This window comes from Monodelphis domestica, chromosome 5 (genome assembly GCF_027887165.1).
Source record: "Monodelphis domestica isolate mMonDom1 chromosome 5, mMonDom1.pri, whole genome shotgun sequence".
NCBI lineage: Eukaryota > Metazoa > Chordata > Mammalia > Didelphimorphia > Didelphidae > Monodelphis > Monodelphis domestica.
In genome coordinates this window covers 70,450,910-70,477,873 of record NC_077231.1, presented here as the reverse complement: position 1 = coordinate 70,477,873, position 26,964 = coordinate 70,450,910, and the positions used below count along the sequence as shown (strand labels likewise).

Sequence of the window (26,964 nt, the reverse complement as noted above, 5' to 3'; positions counted from 1 at the left end):
CCTGGTTAGAAAGTTCTAGGCCATGAGAAAAATTGGTAGTCCTCTTTCTAGCCAAATACACTTTGGAACCTGATATTGCGTGATTAAAGAAAAGGAAAAAAAAAACCTTTAATTGGCTGGGGAGCCAGAAGGATTGATGACTCAGGAGGTGCCTGCTGAAGCTGTTTGAATTTGAAAGGGATGGTGACCTCAGTTTCTCACTTTTCTTCTCCTGGTAATATAAGGGAAGAATGGTTGTGAGCTTCTATAAGATTGGAAGATTGGCTGCTCCATTGATCACCCCACCAGCTGCTTGTTTTTATTTTTTATTTTTAACTCTTACCTTCCCATTAATATGGTTCCAAAGCGGAAGAGGAGTAAGTTTATATATTTATATAAGGTTTCAAGGCAAAAGAGGAATAAAGGCATTGGGAGAGTAAATGACTTGCCCAGGGTCATACAGTAGGAAGTGTCTGAGGCCAGGTTTGAACCTAGAACCTCCCATCTCCAAGCTTGGCTTTCAATCTGAGGCCAGGTTTGAACCTAGAACCTCCCATCTCCGGGCTTGGCTTTCAATCCACTGAGCCACCCAGTTGCCCTCCCATGATGTGTTAATATGTAAGCACATGGGGTATTTGTTTATTTTGTTCTCATTGTTTCCTTATCTGAGATGAATGAGTATTCTGAGAGGAGTGTCCAGATAATCAAGTTCAATAGGTCTATAAGAGTTATCAGACATCCCACTCACAACCTGAGCTGGTAGCCGAGTCCCCTGGAGTTGGTAACCCTTGCTGCCAGAGTAAGAGAGTGATCCCTGCAGGCAGATAGAAGAAGACAGACATGCTTGGGTCTGTGGTGAATTTAGGGAATGGGACTCTAGCTAATGAACATGGAGAAGCCAGAATCCTCAGAGCCCAGCAGAGGAGTCTAGACAAGAGAAACTTCATGAGAATTCCCCAGTGGAAGAAAAAGGTTTCCAATGCCAAGTTTTCAGTGAGTGTAACATAGGTGGATGAGTATTACAGCTCAAGAGAAAGATGAGTGCTGGATATGAGGATCGGGGAGTCATCTTCTTAGAGAGGATAGTTGAATCTAAGAGAACTAATGAGATCACCAAGAGAGTGGAAGAAAAGAAGAGGAGAAGACCTAGGACAGCGCCCTAAAGGACACTCATTGTTTGCATAATTTACTCCATTCACAGATGGTCATTGCTCTGAAAATTTCAATGGGCTCCAGCCACTTTTTATTTCAGATTTGGACTCACCTAAGAACCAGCTTCAGGTCACCTTGACCCTATAGTAACATTTATTTGCCACAACTTCGCAGGGACTGCTTTCTCCAACATCACCAACGATCTGTTTGTTTTGCTAATTCCAATGGCCTTTGCTGAGTCCTAAAAATAATCATTTATCATGCCTATATTTGGTTTGTTGATAGGTGTTAAAGGCTGTCTCCAATACTGCTCTGTGAGGACCTGAGAACAGGGACTGGTTCAATCTTTCTTTATATCCCCAGAACTTAGTGACTGACACATAGTAAGGTGCTTAATGAATGCTTGTTGACTTAATGAGCTACTCTGCAGCAAATGCTGTGCTGGGCACTAGGAATATAAATATTAAGTGATAATATCTGAACCTCTCTGCAGAATTTGACACTGTTGACTTCTTCCTTCCAGATACACTCTGCTCCCTGGTTTTCTGTGACACAACTCTTATGACTTCCTTCTTAATTGTGAGGCTCCTTTGTGCATTCAGAGTGTAAAATCCAATGTAAAAGCAGGGATCTCTGGGTCCTCTCCTCTTCTTTCTCTTTATACTCTTGGCAATCGCATGAGCTCTCATGCATTCAACTGTCATCTCTATATAGGCGATTCATAACTATACACACCCAGCCTGCACTCATCCTTTCCTAGAGCTCTTGTTTCATGTCTCTATCTGCCTACTTGATGTCTCCATCTGGCTGTCCTTGATACCAAATTGAACATAGCCCAAACAGAATTCATAATTTTCCCACTTTAATCGACATCTTCTGGAAACTAGCTTGTGTCTTTGGGGGATGTTGCCCATCTTCTACTTACCCAGGTCCTCAACTTATTGAATTCTTCACTAAATCCAATCAGTTATCAAAATAAGTAAATCCTTACCTTCCATCTTTGGAATCAATTCTGTGCATTGGTTCCAAGGCAGAAGAGCCTTATCCCTCCTCTCTCTAAGCCTGGCTTTCAGTCCACTGAGTCACCTAGCTGCCCCCAAGATGTCCAGTCTTAATGATTTTATCTTCTCAATATTGCTGACCCTTGTCTCCTTTCTCTGTCCTCATACCACAAGTCCCCTAGTTCAAGTCCTCATCACTTCCATTCTGGATATTGCACTAGTATCTAAATCAATTCCTCTGCCTCAAGTCTTTCCCTTGTCTGATCCATTCATTCTGCAACAGCTAATAGAGTATATCTCAAACAGAGGGCTGACCATGTCACTCCCCCTCAGTAAACACCTGTCACTTTGGGATCAAGTACCAACTCCTGACAATTAAAGCCTTTTTAGAAACAGGCTCTGGCCAATCTTTCCTTCCAAATGGATCATGCATTATTCCCCCCTCATACAACCTAAAGTCTAGTCTTACTGTGCATTCCATCCCATCTCCCACTTTTGTATTTTGCATAGGCTAACCCCTATGTCTGGAGTGATGTCTTTTTTCACCTCAACTTCTTGAAATCCCTACCAACCATCGAGGTTCAGCATAGCCAGGCAGCAGCCAGGTTCCAATGACTGATGGGTGTAGCTATTCAGTGATTCTCTTAATGATTACTACCTTATCCACCCCAGTCTATATATTTTGTACGTGGCTTATACTTATTTACTAACTCTGTCAGATTCCTTGAGAGGCAGTGTGATGCAATGGATATAGTCCTATACCTAAAAGTTAGGGAAAACAGCTACAAACCTACCCATCCCCATCCTCAAAAAAATCCTTTCTTGATCCCTCCCTCTCTTACCTTTCATCCTTTTGTGGATAAACTCTTTAAGAAGGTCACCTACTGCCTCTACTTCCTTTCCTCTCATTTTCTTAACTCTTCAGTTTGGCTTCCAACTTCGGCATTCCACTGTCATTTCTTTCTACCAATCCTTTCTTAATTAGTAAATCTTAATGGCCTTTCCTTAATGCTCTTCCTTAAACTTCTGTGTAGCCCCTGACACTGTTGATTACCTCTTGCTATCCTCTTTTTCTCTAGGTTTTGGTGGCACTGTTCTCTCCCGTTTCTCTCTTCTGCTTGTTCTTTTTTCAATTTCTTTTGTGGTTGTCCCTGGCAATCAACCACAGACTCTGGCCCAGGTCCTATTGTCCCTTTATTCTATCTCATTGGTAATCTCATCAACTCCTATGGATTCATGTATCTCCATGCAGATGATTGTAAGATGTATTTATCCATTCCTAACCTCTAGTCTTGCATCTCTAATTGGAAGTCCTTAAACTCAGCATGAGGAAAAACTAAAGTCATTATCTTCTTCCTGTCCCCTTTTCTAAATTTCTCTATTTCTATCAAGGCTACCACCATCTTCTTGGTCACCCATGCGCTCAACCTAGATGTCAGCCTGGATTCCTCACTTTCACTCTCATGTTCAATCAAGTGCTAAGTCCTAGCAATTATGCCTATCTCATATGTCTCCTCTATACACCCTTCTTCTCTGACACTGGGGAGGGACCTTCTCATTGCCTCTTCACTGCACTATTGCAATTGCCTTCTGGTTTGCCTCCATGCCTCAAGTCTACTACTTCATCCTGTGTTGCATTGTCAGATTGCTCTTCCTAAAGCTTCGGTCTGACCACACCATGCCTCTCTTCAATATATTCCAGGGGTTCCCTATTCGATTCAGGAATAATGGTGAAATGCTGTTTGGTGCTTCACCCCTCCCCCCTTTTTAAGGCAAGGTAAAACCTTGCCCAGGGTCCCATAGCTAGGAAGCATCCGAGGTCAGATATGAATTCATGAAGATGTCTTCCTCAATCCAAGCCCGGTGCTCTCTCCACTGTACCACCCAGCTGCCCCTCCTGCTTGGCTTTTAAAGCATTCCTACCAGGGCCCCTTCCTACCTTTCCAGTCTCCTCCTCATGCACTCTGGCATCCAGACACTGTTGTTGCTCACCAGGCACACTCCCACCTCCTGACTCCATGTCTTTCCTCTGGCTGTCACCTATGCCTGCAATTCTCATCCCCTTCATCATCTGCATCTCCACTTGCTGAATAGATCGTATGTAGCAGAGCATGTAGCACAGATACCGTAACCCTTCCAGAATGCTTGTCAATCCATTTCAAGCATCGGGTGGGTTATGTGGGGGCAGAAAGCATCCTTCCTTCAATGATGTCACTGTGCCAACTCCATGAGAAAAGCAGGGCAATGTGTTTGGGAAGGGAAAGAGGGTCTCCAGGGAACACTACCAGCCCAGGGATCCCCTTTCTCTCCACCCACTGTTACCAATACCTATCAGGAGCTGCTGTGGTCTGTTTGGTGATGGCCATGGTTTTAGGTCAAGCTCGGCCATGAAATACAAGTTACTTGCCCTGGATTTGACTCCCAGTTCTCTCTCTCTCTCTATTAGCCTATATAGTGGAACCTGGGTGCCTGGATAGCCCTAGATGGGCAATTCTATAGATTTGCCTATATTTCAGGCAAAAGGTGCCTTTGGTAAATGACACCCGGGAAATCTTTCAATTGGCCTCGGACACGTTATAGCTACATGACGGCAGGTATGTCACTTAATCTGCCTCAATCTCCTCATCTATAAAATGGGGGCAATAATAGCAGTTGCTTGCTTGACACAGTGGCTGAGGATCGAGATCATTGTAAATTGCTTAGCAGTTTTAGTTCTGCTTCCTTTTCCCTCTCTTCTTTCAAAACATAGAATGATGCCATGGCAGATAAGTGGGAAACTGAAAGGGATGGAGGAGGGCACCAAAGAAATTTCACCTCCAAATGTTGCACATTTTGGCCATGCTCCCCTCAAAGGAACATCAGACCAAGTAGATCTGGGCCAGAATCTCTAGCCAGGAAACTGGTAAGCAGAGCAGCAATGGACTTCTTTGGGGCTTATGTCATTTCAACAATCTCTTCCAGGTGTTGTAATGAGACAAGGGGTAACTGGGTTATAAATATTAAGTGACTATGTAAGGTGAGAGAAAACATGTTGGATTGGAGCAACAGGGCCAGCTTCAGGTCAGCAAGTTCTGGGTTCAAATCTTAGCTGAGGCATAGTGGCCGTGTAACCAGGGGTTGACTTCTTAACCTGTTGGTACCCAAGTCAAAACCTCTGAGATCATAGATGGTAGAAAAGGTGCTGGATCTAAATGGGGAGAGGAGGTGTCTCATTGAGAGCTTCCTTACACTGATGATGTACAGAAACCTGGGAAATGCATCTTGGGGATGAGCAGGGAACTAGAACTGGTATTTTTTTTTTGGCGGGAGGAGGCAGGTGGGAGTAGAAATTAAAATTTTAAGATTTCTTCCAACAGTAAACATCACTTTTTTCTTAAAAGCACATAGACAAAGTAGATGGATTGTTAAAGAATCAATTTAATATTAAAGAGAGCATTTAGAAATAAGATATACATGTAGACACTCTGCAGTATTACTTTTTAAAAGGCATACAGTGAAAAGATTATTTCTTTTGTAGGGGATCCCAGGTATTGGCGGCTAATGGCTTCCAAACATAGCTCAAATAATGATGGATTCGAATACCAAATAATGGTTCATTTTATATGTTTAATCAGGCAAAAGTTAAAACATGAAAAATAAATGGATTCTTGAAGCTTAAATGGACTAATTTAGATTGTAATTTCAACATAACACTAAATAAATTGAAATTTTCTTAATGTTGTATTAGAGTGTATTAAATTATTTAACTTTTAAACTTATTTTCCCCAATTTTAAAACCTAGATAGAAAAAGGCATAGAATTACATATTGAAGAATTTTCTCTCTCAAGAAATAGCTTCTCCCCCTCCCCCCCCCCCAAAATTAACTGAAATAATTATTGGTAAAAGTTCTCAATTATGCAGCCTAAGAAGAAAAGCTTTTTTAGGAGCAAAGTGATCTCAAATTTTCCTTTCTGTGAAACAATAAAGTGACATAGAAGCCACCCAGGGATTGTCACTCTCTCCCTGAATAATACCCAGAGATTATACACGGCCTTTTAAGCATTAGTTTACTACTTATGGGAACACTCTCTCCACTTCTTGGGGTGAAAGAGGGGTGGTAATGAGAATTTTTTTTACCACTCTCACCTGCCCACAAACCTGTGAAAAATTTCCTCTTGCTGGGTTTAGAGACCCTCTTCTTTGAATGCTTAGAGAAATGGGCTTAATGTTTACAAAAACAACCAAAGTTGCACAATAAATCTTTAAATATTCATCTATTTCATTTTAAAACTTTGTTTTACTATAATTTTCTCCACAAGGGATAACAAAAAGGAGGAAATATTTTTACATTTACATCCCAAATAATGCAAACTGCCAAATTTCGGAATTCTAAAAACAATGGGATGATATAAACACATCTCTTTCTTGCAACCAAAATCCCACTGAAACCTTAATTGAGGTGTCACACAGATAGTTTTCAAGAAGTCAATTATAGTGGAAACACTATGCTACAGAGAAGTGAAACATGTCCAGAGGTTATTAAATGACTATCTAGAGGTTGCTACTAAATATTTTGAAACAACTTAAATCAAGGACTGGCATGCCCTGGTTTTATCTTTTTTTTTTCTTTCTTAAAAAAAGTTCTTTGTTTGGTAACCTCAATATACATTTTTCACAATCCAAAGATAGACAAAACTGCTTTCTGAAGGTGTTTTTTTTCTCTACTATAGTCCACCAGGATAATTTTTTTTTTAAAACTTGTATCCTCCCTTTCCCTCACTGGATCTCACTGGAATTTCCACTCAAAAATTTCTAGTAGGTATAAGGGTTCTCAAATCTATTATGTCTTATTTTCACATATGGCTATTAATAGGCATCTTATCTCCCTAGATACACAAGGGTAAGCCTAGAAAACTAAGCCTCTATCTCTAAAGGGCTCTTAAGTATAGGTATAGGGATTTCCTTCAGTGACTCACATTATTTGCAGTAGATCCTCTATGCACCCAACAAAACTGGGTCACCTATATAATCCATGCCTGTTAGAACAGTTTATAAAACTATCCTGAAAAGTACCATGAATTATTTTCTGAAATATTTAATTAGAAATTATAAGCTCTATTCAATAATGACATTGGAGTTTTAGCATATTCTAAATGAAAACTACTTTTTATACAGATCTTTTATTTTTCTTTATAGAAACCTTAACAAAAAAATTAAACCTAAAAGAAAAAACTATTTACTTTTATTTATTCTGAAACACTCTTTTTCCCCCCTGGGTTTAAAATTCCCCAAAATTAGTTTAAAAATGACCACTAAATTTATTATAATATTCATAATATTTTTGAAATTATTCTAGTTCTAGTTATTCTAGTTCTAGTTAACACAGTAAAATATGTATGAAAAGATATCATCCTATTGAAACAGTAAATTTGATTGTCTGAGAAAAATGTTTACATGAGAAGGAATGGAAACAGAAATATTTAATAAAACATGGAAACATTTTAATGAATCAGTAGTCAAAATAAATATTTAATTTAAAATGACCCACAACGGAAAATAACAGAACTTAGTGCTTCAAAATAAATCAGAAGTCATTTTCTTTTCCTCACAATTAAACAACACTGGCATTAGTGTTTTTTTATTGCCGAACTATTCACAGGTATTAGCTTAATAAATATTTGTTCCATGAAATATATTAAAATAAAAAAACCTTATAACTTCAAATAGTAAGAACAGATGACTTTGGGAAAACAATTTACCACTAAGTTATTTTCTTAAACAGTCGTTTTCAGTTGTGTCATGACCACATTTGGGGTTTTCTTGGCAGAGACACTGGAGTAGTTTGCCATTTCCTTCTCCAGTTTATTTTTCAGATGAGGAAATTGAGGCAAACAGGGCAAAGTGTCTGGCCCAGGGTCATACAGTTATTAAGTGTCTGAGATCAGGTTTGAACCCCCCAAAATGAATCTTCTGATTCCAGACCCAGCATTCTATTCACTAACCATACTAGCTGCCCACAGTACAGTTTAAGCTTAAATTAAACTATAGCTGTTATGGTACAAAATTATGTGAGAAAGCTTATGCAATGGAAAGAGCAACAGCTTTAGAGTTAGGAGACAGACCCATCATTCATGTACCATCCCTCTACTCTGGTGACACCAGGCACATCAATTAATATCCTTGGGTTTTGGTTTTCTCAATCTTTAAAATAAGGAAATCGGCCTAGAACGCCTCCAAAGTCCCCTTCAACTCTAGAATTTCAATACTATGACTTTATGAAGCTATGTATCAAGATTTGATCATTTTTAGAGAGTAAAAGATAAAAGAATATGGCATTATAACAGTTGTGCAGTTTACCAGTTGTGCTAAAATAAGTATACTCTCGCAAAAGAAAATGAAGTAAAATTCTATAAGAGCACCACTGGAAAGCTATGTCACTTATGGTTGTAAAAACTTTTTGTACAGCTGTAATGGATAACTGTATAGCTATGAAAATATATACTGAAATAATGTATTTACATCCCACACATTAGCTGCTTTAAGAAAACAAAAAGTAGTTTCATTATTCCATTTGAAAACCCCATATAAAAACTAAGCCAGTGTTCTTTTACAGAGGAAAGCTTTTGACTGAACACTAGTGAGGATCAAGTGATTAAAAAAAAGGGGGGGAGGGTGTCAAGTAGTGTTTTTCATTCATAGTCAGATTCCACTAGGTCAAGACTGAAATTCACAAGAAATAGGAAAATTAAAAAAAGAGTTACAGGCAATAGAGTTGCACATACTGGAATTGTTCTGTGGGATCCCAATCAAGTCCTTGTAATACTTTCTGAAAATATCTATATGAAAAATTTTTGCCCTCAGACTTTTCCTTTGGGCTTTAAAAATCATGATTTCTCCACTCTTGATTTAATATACTTTTTTCATATTCAAAAGAACCCCACATTCAACTGAATACATAAAATTTTCCATTGATAAACAACTTCTTATATGTTGTTACATATTCTTTCCACTTTTCAAAGCACCCAGTTTGAGCAAAATTAATTTAAATGCCATAGACTAAAATATTTTCTATACCATTGTTATCATGATGAAGAATAAGGCTATTCACCATTTAAAATACGTTCAATCTCTTCTAGTCTTTTTAAAGCAGCAACTCTTTTCTTTTCAATGTCACTGATTTCTTTTGTTGTTTTTTTATTTTCTTTATCTGTATTTTCTTCTAATTGCATGTTCGATTTAGACCTACTTTCATTATTATCATTTTTAATTGTCTGGGTAGATTTATGTTCACTTTCTTCTAAGTTTTCAAATGGAGGTTTTTTACTTCCTTCCACACGTGTGGTCCCAGCTGGTGGAAGAAATAACCGTTCACCACCACCAGCAGAGGAAATTTTAACTCTCACTATATTCAAATGACGATGTATATATTCTTCATGTGGCGCTAAATCAAGTGTCTCAAGGAGACATTTTTCTGCTTTTAATAAGTCTCCCTCCTCAAAATAAACAACACAAAGATTGTGTTTTCCTTGTACGTTGTTTGGATCCATTTCTACAATCTTTTCAAAACACTCCTTTGCTCCCAGTATATCTCTCTTCTGATTCATCAGAATGTCTCCCTTTAAAATGAGACCTTTGATATGATCAGGGTAGTATCGAAGGAGCTCATCCAGAACAGGCAAAGCCATTAATTCCTTTGAAGACTGAGAATAGAGAAGAGCCAAGTTGAACAAAGCACTTCGGAAGCCTGCTTGCAGCTTTATGGCCTTCTTCATCCACATCTCTGCTTCACTACCCTTTTTGTCATCCATTGCAAGCATTCCCAAATTGAAGTATCCATTTGCATCATGGGGTTCTTGATTTATATAGTTGAGCAGTCGTTTCTTTGCTTCAGGCCTAACTTTAGCTTCACCTAAAGATTAAAAGAGCAAAAAGAAAAACTTTTAATTCTTCTGTTCGCCAACGAGATAATTCAGTAAATTTACTCCTGGTTAGATTACAGGAACCTGGGAAAGCAGTGTTTGGCAAGTCACTTGGAACCAATACATAGTATTGATTCTAAGATGAAAGGTAAGGGTTTTAAACAAAGCTGTTCTTAGATACCTTACAAATTAAAATATTTAATCTCATAGAAAATGAAATAAAAATTAGGTGATGACATAATATAGCACTTAAATAACTTAAATTATTATATAGGTAAAATGTCTCTTGACTCATCAAATGTTTCAATACCTTTATTAGAGGAAAAATTACAAATTAATGAGCAAAGTTCTAAATTAGCAAAAAAGATTCTATTCCCATTAACTGTCACCATTTCCTCCTATGATGCATTATCCTGATAATTCATAAGTCATATGGACTTCTGGAAGGTTATATCATCCATCTACAAACTTTATTAAGACTTACTAAGCTGGAAAAGTTAAAAACAGTGTTTAGTGAGATGCATGTGTATGCAATGCAAGGAAGAACCAGCTTTATCTAAATTTAGAGATGCTCATCACAAAAAGAATAACTCATAGATGATTATATTTTTCAGCCACAATAACTGTTGAAAACCACCTTCTAAGATGGGACAGACATATACCAGAAAAAGAAATCTCTACTGATAAAAGTCATATATTAATAATGCTAATCCAAAGAACAGTGATTCTTTCCCCTGCTACCAGAACCTCTGATCACCTCTTTCTTTGGGAAAAGCTTGGTGCTTAAGAATAGTTCAGGTCACTATTTATACTGGAGTTCAACTTCATTACAGATTAAATGGGACTCTTTTTTTCTTTTCTTTTTTTTTCGGGGGTGGGGGTCTATGTATGTGTGAGGGGACACCAAACAATCATGTACAATACATCTTGGAGTGAGAATTTTAAATATCATATAGCTATCTTACAAATAAGAAAGAATATAACATTGTATTGTTAAGAATAGCCTTAACTATATTAATTTCACTTACAGCTTCAAAAGAAATCTAGAGCCACACATTCTCCCAAAGAAAGAGGTGATCAGAGGTTCTGGTAGCAGGGGAAAGAATCACTGTTCTTTGGATTAGCATTATTAATATATGGCTTTTATCAGTAGAGATTTCTTTTTCTGGTATATGTCTGTCCCATCTTAGAAGGTGGTTTTCAACATATATATTCTTTCCTTGATATAAACTTCTTCAAAATAATGTGTTTGAGATTGATAACAAATCTTCTTTAAGCTTTATACTGAGGGGGAAATTAATCAATGTGGTAGATTTCAATGGAAAACTATAACAAAAGAAACCATTGAAAATATTGTCCAATAAAAGAAAAGAAAGTATAATTAAAATCAAACTTAGGAATAACAATACCACAGAAACTAAAATAGGGGGCAGCTGCATGGCTCAGTAGATTGAGAGCCAGGACCAGAGACAGGAGTTCCTGGGTTCAAATCTGGCCTCAGACACTTACTAACTGTGTGACCCTGGGCAAGTCACTTAACCACCACTGCCTAGCCCTTACCACTCTTCTGTCTTAGAACCAATACCCAGTATTGATTCTAAGATAGAAGGTAAGGGTTTTAAAATAAAATAAAATAAAAAAACAAAAAGAAATTAAAATAAATGAACATTTAATTGCCTTATGACATTGGATGAGATGCCCACAAAAATCAGTGGCATAGCCAAAAAAAAAAGTGACATCACCTTGAATAAATGGCCAGGAATGGTTTTAGTAAATTATGTACAATGGAATTCCCCCCCTCCCCCCTTTTTGAAATATAACAAATGAAAGTAAAAATTACACCAAGACCATGGGACTTTTCCTAGACAAAATGCTTAGTTGACAAGTCTATTAAGTTTAAGTCTGTTAGATGCTAATGGGGTTAAAGATAGACTCTTATCTTTAAGGAACTTGCAATTATAAGGGATAGATAGTTATAAAGAAGCTTGTCCTCAGGAAAGAGCTGAAAAATGCAACCCCCTTTCTTTTTTGAACAGGTTGGAGTATATTGATGCAAAATGTATTACACATATTGATAGATTTCCATGATGTACAATTTGACTGACTAGGCTTTCTTTTTCCTTTTTATTCTATGTTATAAGAGATAGCTTGCTGAATATTTTTGGAAATGAAGGTGATGCCAGATATGGTGGCATACTTCCAAGACCTGATACTGGGGAGACTGAGGAAAAAAAAGGAAGCAATTTGAAGCTTCCATGCTGATCAGTACTGAGATGTGGCTCTGAGTAGTCACTGAATTTCCATACTAGGTGAGATAAAAAGACCTTATGTAAAAAAAGTTTTTAAAAATATGTAAGCAAGATACAAAATACTACAAAAGTACACTCAAAACTATTTTAGTTAGTTACACAGTAAAGTTTAGTTTTTGTTGTTGAGTCATTCAGTCATGTCTGACTCAGACCATACTCTCCATGGTTTTCTTGGCAAAAATACTGAAGTAGTTTGACATTTCCTTTTCCAGTGGATTAAAGCAAACAGATGAAACGACTTGGCCAGGTCACATAGCTGATAACTGTTTTAGGCCAAATTTTAACTCAGGTTTTCCTGACTCCAGGCCCAGTGCTCTGTCTACTAAGCCACTAAAGTCAGACAGGAGAGACTGCATTATAAACATTTAATAAAAACTATCATCATACTTGGAGAAAAAGTACAAATCAGGTTAACAGACAAGCTCAGTCACTTAATTGTACAGGATTTGTATTGTTCTCCTCCTTCCCTTCCCCCAGACTATTTATGTTGCTGTTGTCCTTCTTGCACAGTCTTCCTAGTTCTGATTACTTCTTCATAGTCACCATTTCTTACGAAATAATAATTTCCTTTTTACCTAATTGATAAGTATTTACAGGGTTTTCAATTCCTTGCTACTACAAAAAGCACTTCTGTGTGTACTTTGGTATATATTGACCTACCAACAGTATATGCCTAGTGTAAGGGGTAAAAGGGGTTATTTTTAAAAGGATTGGACTGGGTTATTTAAGAGTGTGGTCACCAGGAATTTATGTTAATTCCAAAGAGATTTATTTATAATTTATTTACAAAATGTAGAAAGACTGAAGTAAGAAAATCAGAGAAATGATAGGGTAAGATATCTAGCTTAAGTACTAAGTAATTTACTCCCAGGCAGGGAGAATTAGTTCTTGGGCCTCAGCAAAGCTGAGGACCTGGGGAAGTCTCTTCAGAAAAATACAGTTAAGAGTCAGCTTTTTCACTCACCACATATCAGTTCAAAGGAAGAAATTTTAGAACAGCCTAACTAGGAAACAGGGTCTCAGGTCCAGCCAGCACATTCTTCACCAGCCTCCACTCCAAAGAATGAAGAACTGCCAGTCAAACTCATTTAGGAAGTTGTCACTCCCTTTTAAAGACACTTTTTCTTGCATCACTTCCTGTGCCTTCCCCTAATTCTACACCTACCACTCACTCTTGAAGCCATGCATTAGAACTGCCCAGGAGGCAGTCATTCGATTCTGATTCATCACCCACTATCACACACATGGGTCACAGACCTCCCATTTAATGATTAAGTGGGATGTTTCCACTTTTGGTGATTAGATCTAAAAATGGGCAGCTCTCCACACTCAGCTTTCAAGTAGGGTGTTTACAATTTTGGTGATTAAAATCTAAAAATAGGCAGGGGTTACAATTTAATCTTCATAATCAGGGGAGAGTTAAATTTAACCTTCACACTAGCAATGGGCTCACACTAGCAATAAGACCCAATAGACATTTTTGTTATTTTCTTAGCATAATTTCAAATTACTTTCCACAATGAGTATATCAATTCAAAGCTCCATAAATAGTATATTAATGTATCAATCTTTCTGAGGTTTCTTTAATACTCAGTTCTATCTTCTCTAACTTTGCTAATTTGTTCAGTGAGGAGTAAAAGTTGGGAGTTGTTTTCAGTCTATTTCTCTTATTGGTAATTTGAAGCATATTCCACATTTGCCATTCATATCTGCAAAACCAAGTACCCATATCCTCTGACCACTGGGGTATGTATGTCCTTTGGTGTTATACATTTGTGTTAGTTCCCTAAATATCATATAATAAACCTTTCTTGCTTCTCTAGAAGGACTGGAACAGTACAAGCCTCCTCCCCCGAGATCCTCAGGCTGACCCCCATGTGGCCAGAGCACACCATGTGATGTGCCCCAGGCCCTGTTTGATGGATGCACACATTCATGTTCATGTTCCCCAACTCTAATCTGGGTAAGGTTTAGGTTCACTACTGTCACTACCCTGCTGCAACCCCCTTGAACTAAGGACGGCTGGGCTTTATCTTTCCTGTTGTTGTAGCCTTTAGACTTGGAGGAAGTGTCATCTGCACTGTTACACAGCTGTGTGGCTCTTGGCCTTCCCATCTACTCTGCTGGAGCACACGAAGGGCTGAGAGGTTTTAACAATTCTATATGGATCATCTCCTACAATTAAAGTGGAAACCTTCTGAGAGCAGGGACACTTGTTTTATTATTTGTATCTCTTGCCCTTAGCCAAAGCGCTTGGCACATAGTGATTAATAAATTATTTTATATGCCATTCTGGATAGCAAAACCTTATCTAAGGATACTTGAGATGAAATTCTATTCCCAAATGAAAGACTTCCTTCTTATTCGAAATGAACTGATTTTGTTGATAACAAAAGTTTTACAATCTTACATAATTAAAATTATTTTTTAAATGTTTCTACTGCTTCTCTCTTTTTGGTTAAGAATTATTCTCAAAACCATATATGTGAAAGGCATCTAATCATCTGATATTGTTCTCTAATTTTTATGGTTTGATTTTTAATATTAAAGTCATGTATTTATTTTGAGTTTAATATGGCATAAGATGTTGGTCTAAAACCAAATTTGTCAAATTGCTTTCTGGTTTTCCTAGCAGTTCTCGGCAAATAATGAGTTCTTTTCCAATAAATTTATGTATTTGAGTTTATCAGATACCGTATAATCAATTCAATAGGACCTGATTCTTCCCAGTCTGATCTAATTATCTACTTTTCTATTTTTAAACAATATCAAATAGTTTTGATTATTGTTCTATAATATAATTTTAAGGTCTAGAAGTGCTTCTGCCCTTATTTTCCTATTTTTTCACTATTACCTCTCTTCAGATTCTGGCCTTTTTTTTCCTATCCAATTTAAAAGTGCTTCTTGATAGAGTGACCCCAAGATATTTTAAGAATTTTCCAGTTATTTTGAATGGAAATTCCCTTTCAAAATAATAATGTTTTAAACACTTATTATGCTAGGTCCTGTAAGAAGGTTAGATAATTTTTTTTTCTCTCTCAAGTGGCTTTGGGGGTTGGGGAGAATGGGACACAGTTAAAAAAAATAAATATAGGTAACTATAATGAACATTAAATTTAAAAAATCATCAGGATTTAGAAAAACTATTATGGCAAAACATCACTTCCTAGGAATCCAATTCTAACAAACATAAGAATTATTTGTATTTGGTATAATATTGAAAAGTGCTTTTAAGTTATTCATTGTTTGGTGATGCTAGAAAAGTTTCCCTCAAAAAAGTTCCAAAAGCTAATTTACTCAACTCTTAAAATTTTATTAAAATCTCTGATTTACAACATAAAAATGCATTTATGGATAAACACTAGGCAGAATTCTGAATTATGACATATCCCAAACATAATAAAGCTTTATATTATGGGAAGGAAATTCATGGTTTAATTAGGGAAATTTTCTATAAGCCAACATACCTGATTCTTGCATGAGCAAGGCAGAATTGAATAATGCTAGTTTATGATTAGGATTCATCTTCAAAGCCCGGTCAAAGTTTCGTAGGGCTTCAGTTGATTCTTTTAGTTCAATATTCACAATTGCCAAGTTGTACCAAAGGTCTGCATTGGATCTGTCAAGGTCCAATGCCCTAAGATATGACTCCTTTGCTTTGAGAGGTTTGTTCATTTTTAAAAGTAACTCTCCTCTGTAGAAGAAGCAAATCAAAATTTTAATATATAGTATCCCATTTAATTTGGAATTTAAAATAAAATGTTCTGACAATTTAAGCCTTTCTAGGCACTCGCTTCTCCTTTCAGTTTTTCTCTCAAAAATAACCAATACCAATTAGAGATTATGTTAACATTAGAACTTCTTTGTTTAACATATATTTTACTTTGTTAGATGGGGTATGAAGTGATTGAAAATAAGAAGAAAAATGTACCTGTTTAAGAAGTTTGTGGAATAGAGAGAGAAGAGGAGGAAGGAGAGGAAGACAGTGAGAGGAAAAGAAAGATCTGATTCCTGAACTAGATATTCCAAAGTTTTATAAAAAAATAATAAAAAAAGACATCCATGAAGATACCATATAGATGGGTCCCCAATGGTATACCAATACCATTATATGAGTGAGAATAAAAAGAGGCAGTTCAAGTCAGTCTTTCCTGTCATTCTAACTGCTAATAAATACCCTTCTTCTCAGACTAACTTGTACTTAATCTTTTTTTTACTTATGCTGTACACAGGTATATAAATATTCATCTCCTCTTTTAGAATATAATATTCTTGAATGATAATTTCATCCTTTGTATTAATATCCTTGGAATCTAACAGTACTTGGCACATAGTAGGTACTTAATAAAAATGGGTATAATAACAGCACTTACCTCACAGTTGTTGTGAGGATCAAATAAGATAATATTTGTAAAGAGCTCAAAACAAGTGTCTACTATGCAGGCACTTACAGATTTCTTTCCCGATAGAATGACTGACTGAACAAGGTCCTGGTGGAGTTGGAAAGGGAAGGGATCGAGGGCTTCCTTACCTAACTTGTCAAGGACATGTAGTTTACTCTTTGAGCTTAAGAGGAAGAGAGATTTTGAGGGGATGATGAGTTTATGATAGATGCCATCAATCTATCTGCTGAAGGAAAGGACAAGTGAGTTTGGGGTTTCATATGAGAGAAGATAGTTTCTAACGGCCACTCTGAAATGTGAAAGGCAGTCAATTAGGAATGAATAAGATTGCCACCAAATGGTAAGAGTCTCAGTCAGGCTGGGGAGCATGAATTTATAATGTATTCTTATGGGATAGTTTCATGACTCTTCCCCAGCAGTGTTCAATGAAACAAGGTCCTTAAGGATGGGGAACAACAAATAGCTAAAACAATCACCTGTGGTGTTTGAGGGCATGCATGAAATGCAGAATAGGTGTGTCAGGAAGAAAGAAAGAAAAAAAAAGATTCAGATTCACTGGAGAGATGTCAGGGTGAGAGTAAAAATTAGGTCCAGATAGAGTGAGAGAGTAGGGAAGGTAAAAGAACAGAATGGAATCCAATACGGTTTACATAGGGGAGAAAACATTGTAAACTCCAATTTAGGACACTAAGAATATATTTCTTCCAAACTCTGGCAGCAAAGGAACTCTTAAGAAAGTCTAATGAAAGAGAAAGAACACTATAAGCTCCTACTAGCTAAGCCTCAAAATTTGCTTAAGAAAAGGAACTTATCAAGTCAATTATTTCCTAGGAACTTTGAATAAGGTTATTGGGGTAGGAGGTAAGAAGCAGAAAATTAAGAGGCACACAATAGCTCATTCATAATTAAGGAATTAACTATAGATGAATTTTAACAGGTTTTGCTTTTGTTCTCAATTACATGTAGATGACTGAAAAAACCTACTCTATTAATTCTGCCAAATATACATAAAATAAACAATTTCATATAAGAATGGTATGAAATTAAAAGTGATACCTGCTAATATAGGCCTGTTTGAAATCTGGCCGCATGCTAATTGCTTGTCTATATAACTGATCTGCTTCTTCCAGTCGAGATTCATTAGCGCGAATCAAGTTTGCAAGATTGATATAAACATTTAAATGGTTAGGAGCAATTCGTGCAGCGTATTTTTTACCTGGAATGATCTGGTTAAAAGAAAAGGAACTTTTAAGATTTATGATACTCAGGCAAAATAAATTCCAAGTCAGACAGGGCATTCATGTCAGGTGACTAAATTAAGAGTCATTTATATATAGAATATCTACTCAAGAAAATTTTAATACTAATTACATTATAACATACAAAGTCAATTTAAAAATAAAATCCATAACACAATATTCAAATGAATATATGATCTTGCATGCACTTGCCCTTCAACAATGAATATTATGACCCATCCAGGCTTATTTGTACCTTGGGACGCTTGCTCTGTCTTCCCTTTAGTTTGTCACAGCATTTGTCATCCTAACCCCCCCCCCCCTTCTTTTAAAAAACATCATAAAGATACCAGTGGGGCATCCCTCATTCTCATCACATGACCAATCCATTAAAAATAGTTTCTTTTGGGGAACCAGAAGGTAAAGCAGAATACGCTGCAGAGAGCCTTTAACTCCCTTTCCTTCCCAGGTCTTGGTCCTCTCTACTATAGGGCTAGAGTGGAAATGGCTAGTGAAACCACTGCAGTTATCAGGGAGCTACCAACTAAAACCCCTTCAAGGTTACTGGGCCTTACCATCTCCCATGCTGCCAAGCTCTCCAGATTCCTGAGATGTGTTATTTTCCTTGCCATAACATTATATGGAACTCTGTGCCTTTCTATCTATCCTGCAGCAGAACCCATATATATGCATTGTCACCTTCACTTAAAATCCGAGTTCTTTGAGTAAGGTGTGTTTAGTTTTTCAATTTGGATCCTAAGTGCTTGGCACCTAGTTAAGTGCATAATCAATTCTTTTTCATTTATTCATTAATGCATTCTTTCCTCCTAATACCCACTGAGAGTAAGTGTATCTAACAAAAATTGAAGATGGACTGCTTGGTACAATTTTAAACCACTGGAGGCTGTAATGTTCTATAACTATCATATTGATATTGAAATTAAAATAAGACTCATTTCAAGAAGATTAGGGTTATTAAAGATGCTTTGAAATTTTCCAAAGGCAGTCCAACCCACTCTTCACCCATTTAATTCTGGGCCCAATCTGTTGTCCATTTGTAGCTTAGGGATGAATTCTATAGGTTCTCTATCCAACTTCTGTCAGGACCTGAGAGGTATGCATTCATTATCTGCTGGATTCTTCTTTTGTGGAGGTTAGGGTAAATTCTTTTGGATAATTATAGATCAAAATGAGCCTTAATGCAACAAGCAAAATATCAGCAAGAAAAAGAAATATCAGAGAGGTCTCAACATTACCTAACATGAAAGTCCAATGATTAATTATGAAGAACCCCTCCTCAACTTGGATTTTGCATAAAACCTTCATGAAAATGGCAAATAGTTTTTGGGAGCCATGTGTCTCCCTATTTTATGCCTCATATTGAGAGGATTCTCTATCTTCCTTTTATTTTAAAATGAAATCATCCTATCTTTCATTTTTATGTTACTTGCATTCAAAATATATACTCCTTCCTAGCCTCTAAGAGAAACCCATTCCCTATAACAAAGAACAACAACAAAATCCATCATGTGTGATGAACAGCTCAAAAAGTAGTCAGACTAGACTGCAGAGTGTGGGAAAAGGAGCAACTGATACTGAAGATGGAAAGAGAGGTTCTGGACAGGTTGTGATGGGTTTTAGGATTTCTATAAGTATTTTTTCATTTTTCTCCCAGAAGCAACAAAGAGCCCAGAAATTTTGTGAATATGAGAATTACATGATCAGATCTGCACTTTAATCAGTAAAATCATTGGCAACAGTATAAAAGATGAAGGGGAGAAACCCTTGAAGCAGGAAGACTAAGTTACTGTTTAATCTCTTTCTCCTTCAGATATCACATGAATTTATTCCTCAATGCCCTCACTATTTTGATATATCCAGCAGAGATCTACTTTATATACACTGGTTCAATCTTGCTGCTTATTTCATCTCTGTTTTGGTGTGATTTCTACCTTCTCTATGAGCACATCTAAGAGTCCATGAGTCCAAGTACAGTAGCTCTTTTGTTCTTGATGCAAAAAATTGGCATAAAAACACTTTAAAAATCTTTATCAGTTTCCATCTGTTTCAACTTTATATGCCTTTATGTAGGTATATAAGATTTTAAATAGGGTCTCTTGCCTAGTACTCTTAAAATCAATACTGCCGTTGGCTTCTCTGTTTTGTGTAAGTAGGCTGCTTACATGCCAACATTCATTTTGTTTCTCTCTCCCTTCTCCCTGAAAAGATCCCTCTTTACCACCTTCATGGCCAACAGTTTATGCTGTGTCTTCCCTACTTTTATGGGCTATTGTAGACTCTCTTCTATTTCTTTTCCTTCGTGTTTGCTATGAGAAAGTATGAGAAAGACCAGGAAGAAGTGTTATCTATAGATTAGACTTTACAAATTTACTTATTATTAAACTAACCTGCTATTGCCTTTGGCAGCCCTCTCTCTCCACCTGACAAATGGGTATTTCCTGACTAAGGACTTTTTACTGTTCTTTTGTTCTCCAGGTTATGGTAAATGTATCATATAAAATGTTATCAACATATCAGGTAACCCATACAAAATGTCTATAGCCTGTATACTTTCTTCTAGTCATATTCCATTTGTTATTAATAAGTTGTGTGAATAGGCTGGGACAGAGCAATTTCAATTGCTCATCATTTTCCACGATTTTACTTTTTTCTAGCTCTCTACTAATTTTAATTTTTTTCTCTAATATGCTGTTGTTGACTTTGATTTAACAAACAGATGTGACTGTACTAACACATGATTCAGAAACTAAAGAAATCTATATCATTAATGAATAGCTTAGTGTCCTTGTGATGAGAAGTCAGTTTCATCTTTTTGGTGATGTTAATTGGTGCCTGCTACGTCCAGTAACTTCTGATTCTCTTCTTGCAGAATCACAATATTATGGTAGGAAGTTTCTATGTAAAGTACAAGTATTTGGCATCTTTGATTCCTTCTTCCTGACATAGTTTTCTATTTTTTTCTTCTGTTGTCAGATTTTCCCATTTTTGCATTAAAAAAGCAATCACATAAGATTCTGGATTGTGTGTTTAGTTATTTGTAGATTTTCTCTACTTTTTTTATTCTTTGCAACAGATATTAGTGGTATAATTTTCATGGTCAGTTCTCAAAAGCTAGACCAATGAAGCACAAACATTGGAAGCTTCTACCATGCTACTTTCATGGATAGTTCTAGCAATGAAGAGTTTACTTCCCAAAGACCAGACTAGCTAAATGCAGAAAAGTCCAAGACTGCCTCATTTTCTGCTAGTCTGACACCCAAGATCTTCTCACCAAGCCACTATTCTACTAATTAGTCTAGTCTTGGACTTCTCTGCACTTACCTAGGCTGGTTCTTGGAAAGTATACTTATTCTCTTGCTAGAAATATCCATGAAAGCAGCATGATAGAACCTTCCAGAATTTGTGCTACACTGGTATTGCTTTTGAGAACCAACTATGAAAATCATGTCATTAGTATCTGTTGCACAGAATAAACAATCAGCTTTATGGTAATCAGAAAAGAAGCAGCATGTAGTTTTAACAATGACTGATTTCCTTTAATGAACATCTTTCAAAATTCACAAATGGCTTATTTCTTTATTCAACAAATTCCATTTTGCCTTGGGTTTTTTCCTTTCCTTAATTTGTTGCCAGTACAACAATTATTCATAGATGGGACAAGTTGAAATGACTTATTTCTGAATGATAGTAAACTATAATTTGTCTAGGGTTGTTGTGGAATAATGCTTTAATTGAATTATTCTGATTGAGAATTACTATATCTTGTACATAGACTAAGTCTTCCAGTTAAAATTTAACAAACTATATATGGCACTCTATCAAATCTAATCATATAATTATAGTACATAAAAAGGACTTTAAAGATCATCTACCCTCTCATTTTAAAGAAAAGGAAACAGATTACTTGACTTGGGCAAAGTCAAGCAATGTTAGTGGCAATGCCGGAACAAAAACTGACTCCTTGTTCTTTTTCTACTTAATCAAGGTATTGCTTCTAATGATGTCATAAAGTCAAAATGAGTATTAATGATCATTTTGTAGTAATGCTGGTGTAAAAGATCTGTACTGTCCCTCTAGAAATTTGCTTTTCTGAATAAATCCCTTGCATAAAATGATTTATTTTTTATCTCATGACAATAGAGTGAAGTACAGGAAAAAAGTTGTGGGTATCTGAGACCTCATGGTTTTGTTTTTGAACAAATGGGAATTTAGAAATTAGTGTACATAAAAAAAATTCCTTAATTTTTTTAGAGAACTAAAAATGTTGGCTTACTTGAAGCAGCAGTAAAGGCTTCTGGAGCTCTCAGCCACAGAGGGTAAGGGGGAGTCAGACAACTGCTCAGAGGGAAATTATGGGGGATCCCTTTGCTGGCTTTGGGTTCAAGACTGCATTGCCCATACACACAACCAGGTTGCTTTCTGGGGTGTGATCTCAGGGTGAGGAGGAGTATGAAAAGACACCTGTGCTTGCAGTCACATGGAGGAACAAGGGACCCTAGTCACAGTTGCAAGGGGAAAAGAGTGCTTGGGTTACTCACAGACCAGAGCACTGGCCAAGAGAGTTCTAAACATACCTCCTCTCTTTCTATCATACCACCTTGGAGGAACTGAAAGCAGATAGATCCCCAGAGCCAGCTCTGAAGGAAGATGCACAAAGAACCTGAAGCTTGGAACAGTGTTCCCTTCACCAAAGTTACAGAGCTCAACTAAAGTTTTTAGAAATTAAAAAAAGAAAAAAAGAAAAAGGCTGGAAAATGAGTAAACAACAGAAAAAGAAACTTGACAGAGAAACTTATTTTGGTGACAGAGAAGACCAAAACAAAAACTCAAAAGACGACAACAAAACTAATACCTCCAAGAAAAATAGGAATTGTTCTCAAGCTCCCCAACCCCCCACAATTAATGGAGAAGCTTAAAAATGATTTAAAAAACCAAAGTAGAGAGGTAGAAGAAAAATTGGGAAAGTAAATGAAAGTGATACAAGGAAAATAATGAAAAAAGAGACAATAGTTTGGTAAAAGGATGTACAAAAAAAAAAGGAAGAAACTAATTCCTTAAAAAACAGAATAGGCCAACTGGTAATAAAAGAGGCACAGAAAGAATTCCCTATAAAGCAGAATTGGTCAAATGGGGAAAAGATATACAAAAATGCAATGAAGAGAATAACTTCTTAAAGAAATTGGCCCTATGGAAAGAGGTACACAAATTCACTTTAGAAAAGAACTCTTTACAAATTAGAATTGGACAAATTGTAAAGGTGATACAAAAGCTCACTCAAGAAAATTAAGCCTTAAAAATTAGAATTGGTAACTGGAAGCTAATGACTCTATGAGATATTAAAAAATAATCAAAGTCAAAAGAATTTAAAAAATAAAAGAAAATGTGAAATATCTTATTTAAAAAAAACTGACCTAGAAAACAAATCTAGAAGAGATAATATAAGAATTTCTGGAAAACCTGAAAGCTATGATAAAAAAAGAGTTTAGACATTATCTTTCAAGAAATTATCAAGGAAAACTGCTTTGACATTCTAGAACCAGAGGACAAAAGAGAAATTGAAAGAACCCACTGATTACCTATCACCTCCTAAAAGAGATTACAAAAGAATAACTCCTAGGAATAGGATAGTGAAATTCCAGAATTCCCAGGTCAAGGAGAAAAGATTGCAAACAGTCAAAAAGAAATAATTAAAATGCCATGGAACTACAGTCAGGATGACATAAGATTTAGTAGCTTTTATATTAAAGTATCAGAAGGCAAGGAATATGATACACCAAAGGGCAAAGGAGCTAGAATCACTTACCCAGCAAAACTAAATATAATCCTTCAGGGGGGAAATGGGTATTCAATGAAATAGCAGAATTTTAAGCATTTTTGCTGAAAAGACCAGAACTGAATGGAAAATTTGACTCTCAAATTTGACAAATAACTCTCAAAAAAAAGACAAGACTCGAAAGAAGCATAAAAAGGTATAGGAAAGAGAAATCAAAAGATATTCAATAAGATCAAACTATATGTCCCTACATAGGGAGATCATTCTTGTAAGACCAAAGAACTTTGTCAGTATTAGGGTAGTTAGAAGTATTATACACAGACAAAGGGCAAGGGTGTAAGTTGAATATGACATGATATCAAATAAAATTGAGGAATGCAGCAATGGGAGCAGGGGGAAGAGAAAAATAAAGTGGTCTAAATTATTGCACATAAAAGAGGCATGATAGAGCATTTACAGTGGAGGGGAAGATAGAGGAGGTGGGAAAGGGAGCATGTGAACCTACTCTCATTGGAACTGGTTCAATGAGGGAAGAACATATGCAATCAACTGGGTATAGAAAGCTATTTTACCCTAAAGGAAAGTAGTAGGAGAAGGGGGGTGGGGTTGATAGAAAAAGAAGGCAAAATAGGGGAGATGGAGGTTTAAACAGGGGTAAATAGTATGGAGAATACTATACAGTAATCATAATGGTGCAAAAAAATTTTACAAGTCTCTCTAATAAATGCTTCATTTCTCAAATACATAGAGAAATGAGCTGAATATATAAGAACACAAGTCATTCCCCGAATGATAAATGGTCAAAGGATATGAATAGGCAGTTCTCAGACATGCTATTTAAAGCTCTCTCTATAGTCATGGAAAAAATGTTCTAAATTTAATTATAAAACTACAAATTAAAACAACTCAGGTAATTACTCCCCCACCCCTTCCAATAAGATTGGCTACTGACAGAAAAGGAAAATGACAAAACTTGGATAGGATATGGGGAAGTTGAGACACTAATGCCCTGCTAATAGAATTGTGAACTGATACAACCATTCTGGAGAACAATGTGGATCTGTGCCCAAAGGGCTATGAAACAGTATAAACCCTTTGACCCAACAATACCATTACTAGGTTTGTATCCTAAAGAGATGAAAAAACAAACAAACAAACAAACAAAAAAACGGGGGAAAGACCTATAAGTACAAAAATATTTAAAGCAGCTCTTTTTGGGAGAGACAAAAAATTGGCAAGTGGGAGGATACCCACCGAATGGGGAATGGTTGAATAAGTTATAATGTATGATTGTAATGAAATACTATTGTGTTCTAAGAAATGATGACTGGGAGGAGCTCAGAAAAAGCAGGAACGTCTTACACAAACTCAGAGTGAAATAAACAGAACCAGAAGAACACTGAACAATGACAGATTATACAATGATCCAAAACTATCCCAAAGGACTCATTATAAAGAATGTCATCTGCTTCCAGAGAAAGAGAACTAAATGTCTAAATCCAGATGAAAGCAAATTTTTTTCACTTTCTTAATTTTTTTGAGTTTCCTTCAACATAAGGATTAATATGGGAAAATTTTTACATGAGTGCACATGTAAAATCTATATAAGACTACTTAACATTTGAACATAGGTGGGGGGCTGAGGAAAGGGAGAGAGGAAGCGAATTTGAGATTCGCTATTCTTTAAAAAATGGTGGAAACTGTTGTTATATGTAATTGGGGAAAAATTAAATTAAATTTAAAAAAGAAAAATATGGAAATATTAATAACTTGAGTCATTTAAGTTGCTAATTAAAACATGTTAATTCAGGGTCTCCCAAAAGTCTTAATGTGGTCTTAAGTTATTAAAAGTTTAAAACTACATTACGACTTTTGAGACACCCAGTGCTTTTAAATCCAAATTGGTTAGAAAAAATAACCTTCTTTGGTATATTTCTAATTTTATTAGACTGTAGTTAGAAGGAGAGATTAAAAATAGACAAAATTTTCCTCTATATTATTATTTAACTAGCAAGGATAAGGTTGAAATGCAAAATTATTACTTACTTGTGGCATCAGTGATTTAGCAATCATGTAAGATTCCTCAGCTTCTTTGGTTCTATTTAAATTTTTATAAGTTCTTCCTACATTCATGTGGGCCCCGATATCATCTAAAATAAAACATTTGATACCCTACTTCATATACAAGTATCTCATTAACAATACTAATTTTATACATTCATGATTAATAAGACGGTATTATATGGACACATATACTGGAAAAAATAAAAATGTGTACTGTCCTAAGGACTTCACCATGTTATATAATCAATAATAAGTTTCTCCTGCAGAGAAAAGGGCAAGAAATAGTGATGTTTGCACCACTGTTCACATTTATTTTATTCTAATTTGCATTAGGGTTATTTTTTATCTCCCTTATTAAACTGTAACCTCCTTGGGAGCAGAGACCATGTTTTGCATTTATTTTCGCATTTCTCTCAATACTTAGCAGTATTTGAGGAAAAAGCCTGCCTGTGCCAATAGTTGAAGTTAAATTTTGGAATATGGTGAAATAAAGTGGTAGTATTATATTGCCTAGCTTAAGATATCTGCCACCAAGGATTCAGTATATAAAGCTAAATCTTTTCCTGATTCCTTTCTATCTTCTTTACTGTTATGATCCAAGGTTCTAGTAAGCTTTAGAGGATAGAAGAAAAGGGGGAGCAAGATAGGCATCTCCTTTGGCACACTGCCAAAAAATCTTAAAAAAAAAAAAAAAGATAATAATTTTATTGAGTTTATTTCCTCACAGAGTTTCTCAGGTCCTCAGAAATCTAGTTCACATTTATGAAAAGGATAACCATCTAGCTCTTGCTGAACATCAATGTCTATTTCATCGGTTGAATTGTTAGGACACTTCGTATTAAGCCAACACATTCAGGATAAACATTCCTTCTTCCATTAATAGTTTTTTATATAATATAATTTCATCTTAGATTCAGACCCTTTTATTCTGCCATTATTTTTGATATGCAGTTGTTTTCACAATTCTGATTACTCTTTTAAACCATTTAGAAATATCCTCTTGTTTCATACATTCTTGGGAATCTAAAAGGTATTTCCCCTTATCAAGTATTGAATTATTTTTGTCTTGCAATATTTATTGAAATACCTGTTCATTTAGCTGACTTGGAGGATATATTTCTATCT

At 36.0% G+C, this 26,964-nt stretch overlaps 1 protein-coding gene across 5 annotated transcripts in view; it reads right to left on the bottom strand.

Moving 5' to 3' along the window:
* Nucleotides 1-7,591: 7,591 nt before the first annotated feature.
* The window catches only part of TMTC3 (transmembrane O-mannosyltransferase targeting cadherins 3), a 70,770-nt gene continuing 51,397 nt past the window's right edge, over nucleotides 7,592-26,964 (bottom strand). For all 5 annotated transcript variants that reach the window (XM_007503122.3, XM_001364765.4, XM_007503124.3 and 2 more), the window contains 4 exons: nucleotides 25,822-25,925; nucleotides 17,800-17,969; nucleotides 15,808-16,034; nucleotides 7,592-10,021 (listed from right to left, as the gene is read on the bottom strand). In XM_007503122.3, the coding sequence (XP_007503184.1) occupies nucleotides 9,213-10,021; nucleotides 15,808-16,034; nucleotides 17,800-17,969; nucleotides 25,822-25,925 (1,310 nt within the window). In that variant the 3' untranslated portion in view covers nucleotides 7,592-9,212. The remainder of the gene's footprint in view (nucleotides 10,022-15,807; nucleotides 16,035-17,799; nucleotides 17,970-25,821; nucleotides 25,926-26,964) is intronic.